Raw genomic sequence first — 16919 nt, 5'->3', positions numbered from 1 at the left:
TATGTCTGATGATAATAGAACTGTCTCTTTTGACTTGGGCAGTTCCTGGAATATAGCCTCCCATCCTACCTCACATGCATTGTCAGATGGGACATCAGTGGGGACACTGAGTAGATACCAGGCTGTCAGCACTGAGGCAGTGCCTGTAGCCGCATTCCCTGAGCTGGACGTGCACAGGGGTGAGCTCTGGGGAGGCAGATGATGGGAGTGGGGCATCCTCAACCAAAGGGATGCTCTAGGCTCCAAACAGTGCATCTGGTTACCTGCACTAGACATCACAGTAGGAAGTGGGCTCAACATGCAGACTTTCATGAGGAATGGGGTGACATTCAAGACTGCCCAACGGTGACTCTTAATTTCTAGAAATGTTTTGTGTCAGGCATCCTTAGTTGTTCATTTTGTGTTCTTGATGTTAATTAGAAAAGTAACCTTTTATTGCTAGATTTTATCTGTTTTTTTGTTCTTACCTCTCAACATTGCATTTTGGAGATTATCCCCTAAAGCACCATTCTTCCATTATAAATAAATGATGCTGACCTATTTCAAGCCCTTTGACAGGCTTTAGATATAGCAGCAGAAAGATCTTGGCTTGATCTCCAGCTCAGTTAAGCGTCTGTTCAATTAAATTCCTTGCTCCTAAATGTACCCTGTAGATTTATTTTTGATTTTTGGTATTATAGCATTAATGTCATTAATGGTAGCAGATTCTTTTTATTATCTAATTCTTAGAAATACTGTCACCTTGGAATGTGTGGTTGGTTAGGGAAACTGAGGAAGGACAGAATTTGGACATGTCACCTGGCCTCTAGTCTTTCCCATTCTATTGTTTTCCTCTATTTCTTGGCATTGATCACTGAGGAAGGCTTTCTTATCTCTCCTTGCTTTTTTTGGGACTCTGCATTCAGATAAGTATATCTTTACTTTTTTCCTTTAGCTTCTCTTCATTTATCAGCTTTTTAAATAACCTCAGATATGCAGATGACACCACGCTTATGGCAGAAAGTGAAGAAGAACTGAAGAACTAACTTCTTCATGAATGTGAAAGAGGAGAGTGAAAAGCTGACTTAAAACTCAGCATTCAAAAAACTAAGATCATGGCATCCAGTCCCATCTCTTCGTGGCAAAAGATGGGAATACAATGGAAATAGTGACAGACTTTATTTTCTTGGACTCCAAAATCACTGCAGATAGTGGCTGCAGCCATGAAATTAAAAGACACTTGCTCCTTGAAATAAAAACTATGACCAACCTAGACAGCATATTAAAAAGCAGACGTTACTTTGCTGACAAAGGTCTGTCTAGTTAAAAGCTATGTTTTTTCCAGTAGTCATGTATGGATGTGAAAGTTGGACCATAAAGAAAGCTGAGTGTCAAAGAATTGATGCTTTTAAACTGTGGTGTTGGAGAAGACTTTTGAGAGTCCCTTGGACTGCAAGGAGATCAAACCAGTCCATCCTAAAGGAGATCAGTCCTGAATATTCATGGGAAGGACTGATGCTGAAGCTGAAACACCAATACTGTGGCCACCTGCTGCAAAGATCTGACTCATTTGAAAAGGCCCTGATGCTGGAAAAGATTGAAGGCAGAAGGAGAAGGGGATGACAGAGGATGAGATGATTGGATGGCATCACTGACTTGATGGACATGAGTTTGAGCAAGCTCTGGGAGTTGGTAATGAACAGGGAGGCCTGGCATGCTATGGTCCATGGGGTTGAAAAGAGTCAGACACGACTGAGTGACTGAACTGAGCTGAACTGTCACCTGGTCAGTCCTAAAGTGTTATCACTCAGCACCTGATCTGCAGATGTGAACATCTGTTTCCTGTGAACAAAGCAGCTTTGTTGCTATTATCAAAATATGTTCATTTGTTTAATGCTTTACTTACTGATTTGTTGTTTAGTCGCTCAGTCGTGTCCACCTCTTTGCAACCCCATGGACTGCAGCACACCAGGCTTCCATGTCCTTCACTATCTCCTAGAGCTTGCTCAAACTCAGTCCACTGAGTCAGTGATGCCATCCAACCAGCTCATCCTCTGTTGTCCCTTCTCCTCCTGCTTTCAATGTTTCCCAGAATCAGGATCTTTTCTGGTGAGTCAGCTCTTCACAGCAGGTGGCCAAAGTATTGGACTTCAGCTTCAGCATCAGTCCGTTCAATGAATATTCAAGGTTGATTTCCTTTAGGATTGACTTTTTTGGTCTTCACTGCAGTCGAGGAACTCTCAAGAGTCTTCTCCAGCACCACAGTTCAAAAGTATCAATTCTTCAGTGCTCAGCCTTCTTTATGGTCCAACTCTCACTTCTATAAATGACTTCTGGAAAAATCATAGCTTTGACTAGACAGAACTTTGTCAGCAAAGCAATGTCTCTGCTTTTTCATACACTAGGTTTGTCATAGCTTTTCTTCCAAAGAGCAAGTGTCTTTTACTTACCAACATCTCCTGGTAAATTTCTATAATCTCAAATTTTTCTCTCTTGATCAATATCTATGAACAAATCTTTAAAGAACTTTTATGAAGCAATGTCCGGCCAGTCCCTTCCCAACTTTCTAGTTTTGTCCCACTCCGCTCTCCCTCCTTCCTTTACAGCTAAAATCACACTGATGGTCTTTCAGTTCTCCAAATTCAGTATTCACTGTCTTACAGTGTGCCTTCTCTAGACTTTTGGATTAGTCTAAGGTGCCTGTGATGGCAATGGTGAGATGGTGGGACTTGGGGTAGATAAGGAAGTGAAGCCAAATGGACTGCATGATGGATTGAACATGGGATCTGAGGGCAGAGAAAGAAGTTGATGTTGGTTTTTGGGTACAGAGACTGAGCATCAGGGTGAGTAGGGAAGACAGAGGAAGAAGGGAGATGCTAGGGTTCTCTTTGGAGCCTGTCACTTTTGTGATGAATGACCTTGTTTCTAGGAAAGGATCTTACCCTTCACTGTGGAGCTTCCCTTCTCACTCCTGTGTTGGGAGACCTTCAGGGTAGGGCTCCCTGGTTGCGTTCATCAGTGATGTCACAGGCAGATCCACCAGGAGATGTAAACTCGGCTACTTGTTTATATTTTGTTCTGAACTGGTTGGGGTTGCTGACTCCTCTGGTAGGAATGGCAAGATTAGACCTCAGGGGACCTCTGCATTCCCCAGTTACAGAGTTGGGGATTGTCCTCTGTGCTCCATTCACCCCAAGTATAAAGCTTGTATATTTTTCTAGAGCTTCTGATTACCAGTTGGCTTTCAATTCAGCAAAAACATCACCAGTAATGTTCTTTCTCAAAACTTTAATTTTTGAGGCAATTTTATTTTTATTGCTTGCTTTAGAAATATAGACATACCTTGTTTTATTGTGTTTCCCAGATACTGTTTTATTTTAACAAATTGAGAGTTTGTCAAAAACCTATATTAAGCACGTCTATGGGTGCCATTTTTTCCAACAGCATTTACTCATTTTGTGTCTCTGTGTCACCTTTTGGTAATTTTCACAATATATCATACATTTTCACTATCATTGAAGTTGCTCTGGTGATCTGTAACATCCGTGATCTTTGATATTACTACTAAGACTTACTGAAGTCTCTTATGATAAGATTTTTTAGCAATACTTTATGTACATTGTTTTTCTCATTGTTTTATCATTATTGTGCAATAATGCTATTGCATACATGCTTGGGTACAGTATAATGTAAACATAGCTTCTGTGTGCCCTGGGAAACCAGAAAATGCATGTGACTCACTTTACTGTGATGTTCATTATATTCTGGTATTCTGAAACTGAACCCACAATAGCTCTGAGGGATGACTGTACCTGTTTCCTTTCTGGAAAGCAAGTGATTGTCTGTTCTGAAAGCTTTAAGGACATAAAGACAGGTCAATCTACTACAAAGTCTGATGTTCCAGAGGGCAGGTGGCCAGCCTGGAGGATCGGCTGAGGAGGTGACAGATGTTTGATTTTCTTGAATCAAGACATTTCCAAATGCTGTGTATCTTATAAATAGCCCTCAAAGCTCAGAGTCTGAGAGCTCAAAGCACTAACTAATGATAACAACCCCAAAGGCCCTGGGCAGAATATAAAACGCTACAGACTGTTCAGTTCCAGTAATCATAGTCATGATTAAAACTTTCGTTTTCTGAAAATGAAAGAACTTTTGTTTTCTTCCTTTGCTATAACCATACAATGATGAAAGGCTGGGCTGGGCCCTTGTCTCCCAGTGAAACAGGGGAATCGAACTATGTAAATACCACCAGTCCTACCGCCCAAATTCTCCCTGTCCTGCCCCTTTTTGAAGTATTGTCTAAATTATGTGTTACTGGGAGACACTTTGTGCTAATGGGTTTCTTTCTGCTGTTAACAGGTTTTGGATTCAGGGAAACGGAAAGAACATAATCAGCCAAATAATTTGCTGCAAGATAGAAACAGCCTATTTCACAAGATGGTGCAAGAACTGGGCGAGGAAGAGGCTGCTGTCCTTGCTAAAAGGGCAAAATAGGTGAGACTGTTGCGGGAAGCTGTAATTAAAATTCGCCTCCAGGATTCACTCTTCACAGGATCTCCACCAAGTGTCTGGGAACAAGCACTGTGTATTCTTTTCAGTAGAAGCCTCCAGAGAGGAAGCATCATGACTGGGTCTTTAACAACACAGGGCAGGTGGAAGGCAGGTCTGCTGAGAATCTGCAGCGGTGCTTGGGGTGGGGTCAGGATGTGTGAACACTTCTGTGTGCGTGCACCAGTGCCTGAGACAGAGATTTTGGATTCGACTTCCCACATGTTCAGACTCTGGGTTCAGATTCTCATGGAACATAGAATATTTTCATTTTGCAGACCCTTTACATTCATTCTGATTGGTGCTCATCACATTTGTGATACAAGTTCCATCAAGTAATATCCAGGAAATTTGAGAGTTTAAGGGGGAAAAAAAAAAAAACCAACTTGGAATATTTCGATTCTCGGAAGATCTTCCAGAGAAAGGTGTAGGTCTCTTCTGTTTCCTAACCTGTAAAGAAAACGCGTACCTGAAATTATCACTTTCTCCCTAATTCTTTGTTGTTTAGAATTCGGTCCATTTGCCACCTCCCTCCCTGACCACCCCCCCAACCCCAGCTTCCTCTACCTTCTAGACAATGCAGTTGTCATCAGTACAAATCAAGAACTCACAATAGCTTCACACTGTAGTCTGAATGGTGCCTGAAGGTTTACACAGCACTTTCACAGAGATGAGATGTCTGAGACACTAAGCACTGTGTATGGTGTGAGGAAGCGGCTTAGTGAGTAACATTCAGGTCACGTGGTATCTTCCTAACAGAGGTGTAGTGGTAGCCAAGGTCTGGTTTAAGAGGCTTAGCCATTATCATGCAGCCATCTGTAAGTCTTTCTGGAACTAGATGGGAGTGGGATTGGGGTTGATGGGAAGATAGAGGGAGGGAAGGAAGGTCTGGTATTCTTACCCCTTAACATGTGTGGCTCAGGGTGGGATGTGGCTTCCCCATTGAAAATTTATCTCTGCATGTTGAATTATGGATGTATTTTCCATTCTTCATACTTTTCTGCCTTTCCCAGATTTTCACTTGTAAATAGAATAAGATTATTTGTGTTGTATTTAAAATGTCTTAAAGTAAACATGTCCCAGTATCTTAAGTACTTGTATATGAAAGATTTATCTAAAATGTAGCCTTAGTTCCTCACTGTCTCCTCTCAGTGCTCTCTAGAAATGAGGAAATGCAGAGTAGGGCCTTCCACTTCTCATCATGTAGGAGACTTCCTGGGTCCCAGAGCTGGCTGAAGAGTTGACAGAGCTAGAGTTCATGCTTAGGTTTACGGACAAGGAAGTCTCTGTTCTGAACTTTTCATGAGTACTCACATTGTGTGCAAATGTTGAGAAGCTGAACAAGGAACTCTGTATATTTTTATGCCTGAAATTCACAGAGTACCTTTATGCACTAGAGTATCTCCCAGTCAGACCATCCCTCCTGACACCTCGAGAGCCAAGAATCTCCCAAACCCTTTTGCTCTTTTGACCTTAGGCATTTCACATCAAAAAGAGGTGTTCCCACCTGTATGTCAAAGTCTTCATTTTAAAACTATATTATCATGACATTGAGTAATCAGAAAAGGAACACAGAATTTTAGATTGGTCCAAATAAGATAATAGGATTCAAGCCTCTCTTTGTACAGGTGAGGAAACTAAGGTATTTTAGAAGAAAGGTGGTCTTATGTATATAACTGGTGTTAAGCTAGTTTGCAGCAGACACAGAATTAGAAATTTGGTCTTTTAGTAAATATTTTAAATCAAGTGTAACATATACTGAAGCAGACATAGGTCATAGAATTAGAAATCTTGTGATTCCAGGTCTAGTAACCCTGCACGTACTCTAACAATATTAATGGTAGGTTATATTTGTGTAGTTCTTTATAATTTATTTTATACAGTTCTCACATGTATGATTTCATGTAATCTCATGAAGGTCCATTTTTATCCCATGTCATGGATGAGGAGAGTGGTTACAGGGCTCACCCAAGGTCACAGAGCTGGTCCAGGAAGCACAGAGTAGGCATTGCTGGGGAGGCTGGGTGCTGTCCTAGGTACTGTGTTCTGTGTCTAGCCTGAGAACACTGCTCCTGTCATGTGGTAGCTAAGGTAGGGCCAGTCACCAAAGTTCACAGGGTGACAGAACCTCACTCTTCGATTTCAGTCCTACCACTGGCTCAGGTCACCTGTACAGAAAGAAATATATTTCTTAATTCTCATCCCATCTTGACATTATTTCTGCATATTCTGCATCCTCTTAGGAGGATAAACTGTCAGGTTATCAGCTTTTTGAATGGGCAAGCATCAGGTATCAATGTATTATTCAGAGATACAACACCAGGAGGATTAGCCTAAGTCACAGGGTTTTCACTCTAATAAAACAGAATTCATTCATCTGAAAAGAAAACCTAACATCTGGAAGAAATGCTTCCACATCACATTTTCTTGAACTCCTAGCTCAGGTGAGCAGATCACTGTCTGATTGACCCTTTATGGATGATCCATGAAATAGTAGAGAAAATACCACTTAGATACACAAAGCTAAATGGGGCTGTAGTTTGCTAGGGCTGCCATACAAAGACCAAAGAGTAGGTGACTTAAACAGCAGAAACTTATATCCTCACAGCCCTGGAGGTTGGAAGTCTGAGGTCAAGGTGTCAGCAGGGTTGGTTTCCTCTGAGGTCTCTCTCCTTGCCTTGTAGACTCCATTTTCCCTCTGTGTCTCACACGCTCTTCCCTCTGTGTGAGCCTGTGTCCTGGTCTCTTCATATGAGAACTCCAGTCTGTTAGGTTAGGACACACCTGTATGATTTCATTTTAACTTTCTTGCCTGTTTAAAGACACTGTCTCCAAATACAGTCACATTCTATGGTACTGGAGGGTTTAGGGCTTCAACATGTAAAATTGGAGGAAGGAAGGCCAGGGGTTTCCAAACGGAGGGAGTAGGCTGCAAGTGCCAGACATTTTTTATCTCTCTCTTAAGCTGCAGGAGGAAACAAACTACTAGTGATATACTTTTCCCCCTTCTCTATACAAATTTATATCCACTGAAAAAGAAATGCAAAAAGGCAAATGATTGTCTAAGGAGGCCTTACAAATACCTGAGAAAAGAAGAGAAGCTAAAGGCAAAGGAGAAAAGGAAAGATGTATCCATTTGAATGCAGAGATCCAAAGAATAGCAAGAAGAGCTAAGAAAGCCTTCCTCAGTGATCAATGCAAAGAAACAGAAGAAAGCAGTAGAGTGGGAAAGAATAGAAAATTCAAGAAAATTAGAGCTATCAAGGGAATATTTCATGCAAAGATGGGTACAATAAAGGACAGAAATGGTATGGACCTAACAGAAGCAGAAGATATTAGGAAGAGGTGGCAAGAATACACAGAAGAACTATACAAAAAAGATCTTCATGACCCAGATAATCACAGTGGTGTGATCACTAACCTAGAGCCAGGCATTCTGGAATGCGAAGTCAAATGGGCCTTAGGAGGCATCACTATGAACAAAGCTAGTGGAGGTGATGGAATTCCAGTTGAGCTATTTGAAATCCTAAAAGATGATGCTGTGAAAGTGCTGCACTCAATATGCCAGCAAATTTGGAAAACTCAGCAGTGGCCACAGGACAGGAAAAGTCAGTTTTCATTTCAATCCCAAAGAAAGGCAATTGCAAAGAATGCTCAAACTACCACATAATTGCACCCATCTCACACGCTAGCAAAGTAATGCTCAAAATTCTCGAAGCCAGGTTTCAACAGTACGTGAACTGTGAACTTCCAGATGTTCAAACTACATTTACAGAAGGCAGAGGAACCAGAGATCAAATTGCCAACATCTACTGGATCATCTAAAAAAGTGAGAGAGTTCCAGAAAAACATCAATTTCTGCTGTATTGACTATGCTAAAACCTTTGACTGTGTGATCACAACAAACTGTGGAAAATTCTTCAAGTGATGGGAATGCCAGACCACCTTACCTGCCTCCTGGGAAATCTGTATATAGGTCAGAAAGCAACAGTTAAAACTTAACATGGAACAACAGACTGGTTTCAAATCTGGAAAGGAGTACATCAAGGCTGTATATTGTCACCCTGCTTATTTAACTTACATGCAGAGTACACCATGAGAAATGCCGGGCTGGATGAAGCACAACCTGGATTCAAGATTGCTGGGAGAAATTTCAGTAACCTCAGATATGCAGATGACACTACCCTTATGGCAGAAAACAAAGAACTAAAGAGCTTCTTGATGAAAGTGAAAGAAGAGTGAAAAAGTTGGCTTAAAACTCAACACTCAGAAAACGAAGATCATGGCATCTGGTCCCATCACCTCATGGCAAATAAATGGGGAAACAATGGAAACAGTGGCAGACTTTATTTTCTTGGGCTCCAAAATCACTGCAGATGGTGACTGCAGCCATGAAATTGAAAGACGCTTGCTCCTTTGAAGAAAAGTTATGACCAACATAGACAGCATGTTAAAAAGCAGAGACATTACTTTGTCAACAAAGATCCGTTTAGTCAAGGCTATGGTTTTTCCTGTAGTCATGTATGGATATGAGAGTTGGACTGTAAAGAAAGCTGAGCACTGAAAAATTGATGCTTTTGAACTGTGGTGTTGAAGAAGACTCTTGAGAGTCCCTTGGACAGCAAGGAGATCCAACCAGTCCATTCTAAAGGAAATCAGTCCTGAATATTCATTGGAAGGACTGATGTTGAAGCTGAAACTCCAATACTTTGGCCACCTGATGCAAAGAACTGACTCATTTGAAAAGGCCCTGGTGCTGGGAATGATTGAAGATGGGAGGAGAAGAGGATGACAGAGGATGAGATGGTTGGATGGCATCACCAACTCAGTGGACATGAGTTTGTGTAAGCTCTGGGAGTTGGTGACAGGGAAGCCTGGTGTACTGCAGTCCGTGGGGTCGCAAAGAGTATGACAGGACTGAGGGACTGAACTGAACTGATGCAAATTTAAAAAGAGGTTTCTTTTAAAATTCTGTTTACCATGAAGATACCTGGTTCCACCTGAACTTAACTTTTCTCAAACTTTGAGCTAATCAATGCATTTTTCTTGTTGAAATCTTGGTCTTAAGCTTTGTTAATGAACTATCTATTTACCCTAGACTCTGTCTTCAAGTCAGTTCTCCCTAAGATTCAGAACAGATTTGACAATGAGTATGTTTTATTCATGCAAATGTTATCCTAAGCCAAGTCAGTGAGACTATATTTGCTTGGAAACCTGAGTTTCCTCAAGGTTTATGTCAATCATTTTCGGTCCAGGGAAAATTCACCTTGTGCCAATGTTATCTTAAAATGCATGTTGTGTGAGGGGCCTGATACCAATCTCTGAGTTTTGAGACATTTCCTTTCTCTAATTAGCAGACTGCTAGTAGCTCTATGGATCTTCCCTGTAGCTCAGACGGGAAAGAATCTGCCTGCAATGAAGGAGACCTGGGTTAGATCCCTGGGTCAGAAAGATCCTCTGGAGAAGGGAATGACCATCCACTCCAGTATTCTTGCCTGGAGAATCCCATGGACAGAGGAGCCTGGTGGGCCACAGTCCATGTGGTCTCAAAGAGTCAGACACAACTGAGTGACTAACACTGCTATTGCTAGTAGCTATATAACATCTGCCTAAAGACTAGCAGGGGGCACTCTTTCTGCCCCCTTCTGATGTCTATGCCAGAAGCTTTCTTTGTCTCTTTTATACTTTAATAAAACTTTATTACACAAAAGCTCTGAGTGATCAAGCCTCGTCACTGGCCCCAAATTGAATTCTTCTCCTCTGGAGGCCAAGAATCATGGCATCTTTCATGGTTCAGCAACAGCCTTTCAGAGGGGACACAGTTCAGCTCCAAGAATAAATGCCTGCCATCCATTCTGTTCTGTGATTAAGCAGACCTGGTTGTGGTTTTTTGAAGTTTCTTTGTTTCCAGGGTGTAACAGAGGTGTCATTTTGTCTATTCGTGAAATCACCTAATACAGCCCAGCAGTTATAAAATTCTCATATCCTAGCTCTAGGAGCCTGGTCCAGTTGGATAGATGGAGGAGGCACTTAGCACCCATGTGGCCTTGTGTCCCCCAGGGCCTCTGAGCCTCAGGTCCTTACCTGTATGTAGAGCAGGATGACAGCCCTGCTGTCTTCTTCACACTTATCACAGGGATCAAATGAGAGAGCAGATGCTTAAGTGCTTTGAGAATATAGAGAGTTTTACAGTATAAAAGTGGTATCATTTGGTAAAAGGCTGTGGATAGAAACCTTGCCTCCCAATAATAAAACAAATATACCCATAGTTCTAGGTCACTTCTGAGACTGTAAACCAGGGGTCCCCCAACTGCAAAGATCCTTTGCCGTATTCAGTTCAGGTATTTCAGACCATGAAGCAAAGTCCTTTTCAGTTAAAAGTTGCTAAAAATAATATTTTCTTTATAAAAAATTGTATGGAGAAGAGTTGTAGAGAAAGGAAACAGATGATTTTGGAAAGAATGTTAAGCAGTAGAAAATGAATTTTCTTTTGTTCCTTTAACTCTTTTTAGTTTCACCAAAAGTGTACATACATATATAATCACAAAATATGTCTAGCTTAAGAAAATGGAGGAGGGTGATGATATGTAATCAACCCCCCTCCGCTCCCACCAAAGGCTTCATTCTTAAATATTTCCATTACAATGGAAATAGTCTCAGATTTCAGCCATTGGGCCCAAGCATTCTTGGAGGGTTTATTTTTCTCCTTAAGTGACATTTAAATATATAGCATTTTGTATGCAGAGCTGTTTTGGGGGTAGCAGGATATGTTAGCAACAAGAGAGTAAGAAAGTGCACTTACTGTGAAGGTAGCTGTCCTAGTGCTTTTCTGTTTCGTGTGTGAAGTTCATTCTCTCTCATGATAACTGTTTACAGCACCCACAAATGCACTTGCAGTCAGGTTCTATAAAAGAGATCTGTAATCATGTGTCTAAGCAACCCAGTTTGTGACATGAGTTAGCCTCTGATAGACTATAAATTTTCTGTTTTAAAGACTCAAAGGAAACTTTTCACATTCTTATTTGAGGCAAAAAAGTTACACTTGAAGTTGTTTTTTCCCCAAACATGTTCAGAGATAAGGCTTCACAAGCCCTGACATTATTTTATTTTGTTATGTGCATCTGTAAGGAACTGAGATACAACACAGCTACTAAAAACTGATGATTGTGGAACTTGACAGCACTTCCTTTCTTTTGTGTTCTGATTATACACTGAAAAAATATGATATACCTGATATACTGAAAAATACTGATATAGCTATATTTCTTCCAGTTCAGGTAGAATTTGGTAGAATTCAAGAGCTCAAATGTCTGGCAGAGATCTGTCCTATTATTGGGTATAATCTTACATTTTAGAGAAGTCTCTTGGTTGAGTGATTGTTAAAGCATTTGATTTTCTTTTCATTCTTGGGACCCACTATCCACAGATCACCTTTCTATAGGACCTATAACTGCTTTGCCACACAAATTAAACACCAGGATATTTCATACATATATGCCAGTGTTTCAGTGCTTATCAATCAGAGTTTATAACATATAAAGGTAATAACCCGATATTAACATCCAAATCTGTTGTGCTCCTTTTACGTGTGAAAATGACAAACCCTGTTCTGATGCTAGTTTTCCTATCCTCTTTGTTACCCTGTTTTAAATTTATTTCAGGGAATAAAATGATTTTGTATATCAATTTACTGTAGTGATAAAGCATATCTGTGAATCAGAATGATCAGGTATCTACTAGATCTACAGGTTATTTGGCATTACATCCAGCCCCACTGGGGGTTTTAATGGGGCTACTTCCTCCATAGAATAAATACAGCCCTGGTTTTCTAAAACTATGTCTCCAATAGTAATATGATTGCTTCACATGAAGAAGGAAACCTAGAAATGTGTTGCCTTAGGAGGAGGACTTTAAAACTTTTAAACATTTTGTTTTTGTCTTTTTCTCCCTCAGGTGTACTTCAAAAGGAGACAGCCAGATGTTACCCACAGTGACCGTGTGGTTATGAATGTTTCCAGTGGACAGCCCTCAGCCTTCACAATTTTTGCGTCAACACTGTGATTCTACCATGAGTTCATGTCTATTCCAAAGGCTTTTTTCCAATAGGTTTTGCACTGCATAAACTATATTCTACTTTTTTTTTAATATACCAGCAACAAATATTTACACATTACAAAATGTGAGTTCTCCAACCTCAATGATTTCAAGCGCTTGAAAAAGGATTTATTATGTTTATTTAAATGTTATATTACTTGCTTTCTTATCCAAATCAGAGGTTCAGGCCACCAACAATTGTGTCTTGAGAGACTCCAGAGCCAAACTCATTATCTAAGATTTGAGACAAAGTTGTCACAGATATATTTTTACTGTCCCCAGAATTACCTATTACTTTCCAGTTATATCAGGGATTCTGTTTACTTGAAGACTGTGTGAAGTTACTGTTTTGTGTCCACTTCCTTTAACATGACTAGGATCCATTTTTCCACCAAAACACCTCTGGTTAAAATGCTACAGAGAAAACTGATAGGAAAAACATATAATATACTATAGTTTAAGTAACCAAAAAAAAAGAACAAAAAAGGATGTAAATACAGAAGGATAATATGTTCTGAAAGAAAAGGAAGAGAAAATATGCTTTCTCAAAATAGGAGCCCTTCTAGGGGATTTGCTAATGAAGGACAGACGTGTGCTAGACTGTCTTCTAGATAGAGGATTTTATTTTATTTTTTTTTACATTACAAATTGTGGTAAAGTATATATAACATAAAATTTACTATATAACTGTTTTTAGTCACACAATCCAGTGGCATTAACCACATTCACAGTGTTGTCCAGTCACACTCTCTGGGGAACTTTTGGGAATTATATGCTTCCTCTTCAGTGTGTTATTTCTGCAGAGTCATTTTGATAAGTTTCATTTTTCTAGAAGGAATCTGTTTCCTGTGAGTTTTGAGCTTGATTGGCATAAATTTATTCACAATATCTTATATGTTTAATATCTGCAGCATCTCTAACTGTGTTCTTTTGGCTTTTTAATTTTCTTTTAGCCTTCTTTTTTATGAATAATCGTGCGTAACTTTTTCCTGTTTTCAAAGAATCACCTTTCTGCTTGATTGATGCTCTCTTTTTCCCTTAGTTCATCATATGATTCTTTCCTTCAACTTTTCCTTAACTTTGAGGTTTTTCCTCTAAATTCTTAAATTGAAAAGAGTTTATTAATGTCCTTATTTTTCTAATACAAATACACAAAGCTGAATTTTTTCCCTAAGATCCACTTGAGCTGCAACCTGCAAGTTTTGGTACTCACCACCATCAATAGCCATAGTATTATGTATTTTCTAATTCCTAATTTAATTCATTAATATATCTTTTACCCATGAGTTATTCATAAGTATAATGTTCTCTAAATTTCAAATGCTAATGGACTTTTTAAAATTAGATTCAGCCATGTGGAACTGCTAACATTCAGTTTTTTTATAAGCTATAAAGTGGCAGGTTCATATGGTTCAACATATAGTTTTCTTTTGTTTTTAATATATAACTTAATTTCATTTGGTCAGACAACATTAGATTGTGATGTTTAAACCAAAGGTTACCACATTCACACTAAAGATCCTTGTTCCTACCATTTTGTATTTTATTGGAAGGGTTTTAAAATGTTATTAAGTACATGTGTAACCAGTAATTTTCAATAATAATCTTTCCCAAATACTGGAATGTTTTCTAATACGTGTTGCAGGCTGGCTCTCTGGGATGCAGACTCACATGGAGTTTAGTGCTTGGATGTGTATCGGGGTTGCCCTTAGGGTCCACACTGTGGAATCGGGAGGGAAGAAACAGGGTAAGGCAGCGGGAAGGATCAAGCTGGGTCACTGGCCAGACGACCTGAGCTGACCCCATGGGAGTTTGGAGTGACGATGGCCTTTCAGGGTTGTCCTGACACATCCAATGACCAGGCCTGTATACCTCCACCTGGATGGGTCATTGCACGCAGGCTGCCCCCAGAGGGGCTGGTAGTTTAAGGTTGCCCACTGGCAGCACTTACAGCTGCTGGACAACAAGTTCTTGAAGGGAGGTCAGGACAGCACGTCTCCATGTCCCTGCTCGGCATGTTTCACAGCTCCAGAGGTAGGTGATGAGGGTGTACCCTGGAGGAAACTCTTGATGACTGATGTTTAAGTCAAAATGATGACTCAGTGATTCACCTGCATACCCTCTGGTCTAAAAAATAGAGGAGAAGGTCCATGTAGGGGAGATATCATCATTGTCCAGGGTCAGCCCAGTTGTCGCCTCTTCTAGGAAGTCACGTTAAGATCAGTCGTCATCCTAGGTAACTCGGATTTGTGTGTTACCCTGAGCCCCTCTCATGTTAAACTGAACCATACTTGGTTAGTGTCCTGTTCTCACCATCTTGAGAGACTTTATTTTTAAACAAGGGGCCTGTTCTTTCTGTTGTGCATGTAGCCTGCCCTGACTGTGAGTGTTCACACGTGGTCTATTTTCTCACTAAACTAAGTGAGAAAAAGACTTGAAACTCCACCCTATTCACTGTTTGATTTTGTCTTCCAGCAGAGTGTCTGTGCACAGAGGGTGCTCAGTAAATGTTTGTCGAATGAATAAATGATGACTGAGAGCAAGCCTTCCTTCTCAATGTTATAATTTTGAGATTTTAAGAGGTAGCCTGGGATAACAGAAAGCCCTGGTTTTGGAGTCAGTCACACTGATCTGTCGGTTCTTTCTCTACTACTCACGAGCAGTGTGGGTGTGGGAAAGCAGTAACCACCCAAGGTGCCAGGACATTAGAATGGCACCATCCTTTACAAAATAGGCTCTGGACACTTATAGTCATGTAGTCTTAGCTACATGCTCAGGTAAGCATCTCAACCTCTGAATCTCAGCTTCTTTGTCTGAAAAATGAATATAGTTTCTGCTCTTGAACCATTGCTTTGGTTGGGATGATGGATGAACTAAGAGCATCCAAAGACACAGGGTGGAATCACTGACCTTGGAGATTCTTATCACCAGGAGAGGAGAACAGGATGGGTGTGGATGAAGGAGGTTTGTAGGCTGTAGAAAGTATACTTGAGGAGGTCCTCATCTGATGGCCTAAACCAAACTGCTCCTCCTCCACATGTAGTTAAAATGACAGAAGCACATGGGGAGAAGCACAAGCTCTGGAGTCAGGGACAAATACTGGCTCCTCTGGGCACTGGCTGGGTTTGGATTCAAGTTCTGCTAGCTGGTAAGTGTGGGCTCTTAAGGTTGGGAAGCCCACTGTGCTTCAGTGTCTTTGTCTGAAAGGTGAGGTGGGGATAGTGTGATTCTCAGATGGCTGCTGCAAAGATTAACTATGAGAGTGATACTCCCAGTGTGGTCTGTGCACTAGTGTCAGTCCCTGGCCTGTTTGTAACCCGCTTAGAAGTAAGTACAGGAAATTCAAGAGCTAGAAATGCACAACCCTCTGTATTCGTGACATCCACCCTCAGGATGGGTGGGATCATGAACATCCCGGGGACCAGTGCCAGGGTTGCACTATGGGGGAGGAGGGCACGTGGCTGAGCTGCACACTAGCCATGCACAATGGATCATTGATTAGGTAGCAATGGGCTGAAAATATAAAATTAGATAAAACTGATATTTAATCCCAGACAGGTAAGAAACAATGCGGGACATGTTCAATGCTCTTGAATAATGCTGTATATGTGATTAGCTGTCAATCAGTACTATCCTCTCTAGCACTATCCTCTTTATTAATTGTTACCATCATATTTAACTTAAAATTAGAGCACACATGCTTCCAAAAGGCCCTACTATACATTATCAATATTCTCATTTCAGTTCAGTCACTCAGTCGTGTCCAATTCTTTCTGACTCCATGATCTGCAGCACACCAAGCCCCCCAGTCCATCACCAACTCCTGGAGTTTAACTCAAACCCATGTCCATTGAGTCGGTGATGCCATCCAACCATCTCATCCTCTGTCATCCCCTTCTCCTCCTGCCCTCAATCTTTCCCAGCATCAGGGTCTTTTCAAATGAGTCATCTCTTCGCATCCAGTGGCCAAAATATTGGAGTTTCAGCTTCAATATCAGTCTTTCCAATGAACACCCAGGACTGATCTCCTTTATTTTATTATTTTTTTTGATGTACCATTGGATGGGACTTTATTTTTTCAAGTAAGTTTAGGATGGATTGGTTAGATCTCGCAGTCCAAGGGACTCTCAAGAGTCTTCTCCAACACCACAGTTCAAAAGCATCAATTCTTCAGTGCTCAGCTTTCTTCACAGTCCAACTCTCACATCCATACATGACCACTGGAAGAACCATAGCCTTGACTAGACAGACCTTTGTTGACAAAGTAATGTCTCTGCTTTTTAATATGCTGTCTAGGT

General features: G+C 40.7%; 1 protein-coding gene across 1 annotated transcript in view; it reads left to right on the top strand.

Moving 5' to 3' along the window:
- LOC120883243 (multidrug resistance-associated protein 4-like) overlaps positions 1-14244 on the top strand; it is a 199662-nt gene extending 185418 nt beyond the window's left edge. Inside the window, 2 exon segments of the mRNA XM_040267272.1 lie at positions 4339-4473; positions 12481-14244. Coding sequence (XP_040123206.1) covers positions 4339-4473; positions 12481-12588 — 243 coding nt within the window. The 3' untranslated portion in view covers positions 12589-14244.
- Positions 14245-16919: the final 2675 nt, after the last annotated feature.

Source organism: Oryx dammah, unplaced genomic scaffold (assembly GCF_014754425.2).
Source record: "Oryx dammah isolate SB20612 unplaced genomic scaffold, SCBI_Odam_1.1 HiC_scaffold_24, whole genome shotgun sequence".
In the NCBI taxonomy this organism is placed as follows: domain Eukaryota; kingdom Metazoa; phylum Chordata; class Mammalia; order Artiodactyla; family Bovidae; genus Oryx; species Oryx dammah.
This window is presented reverse-complemented; position numbering and strand designations above follow the sequence as displayed.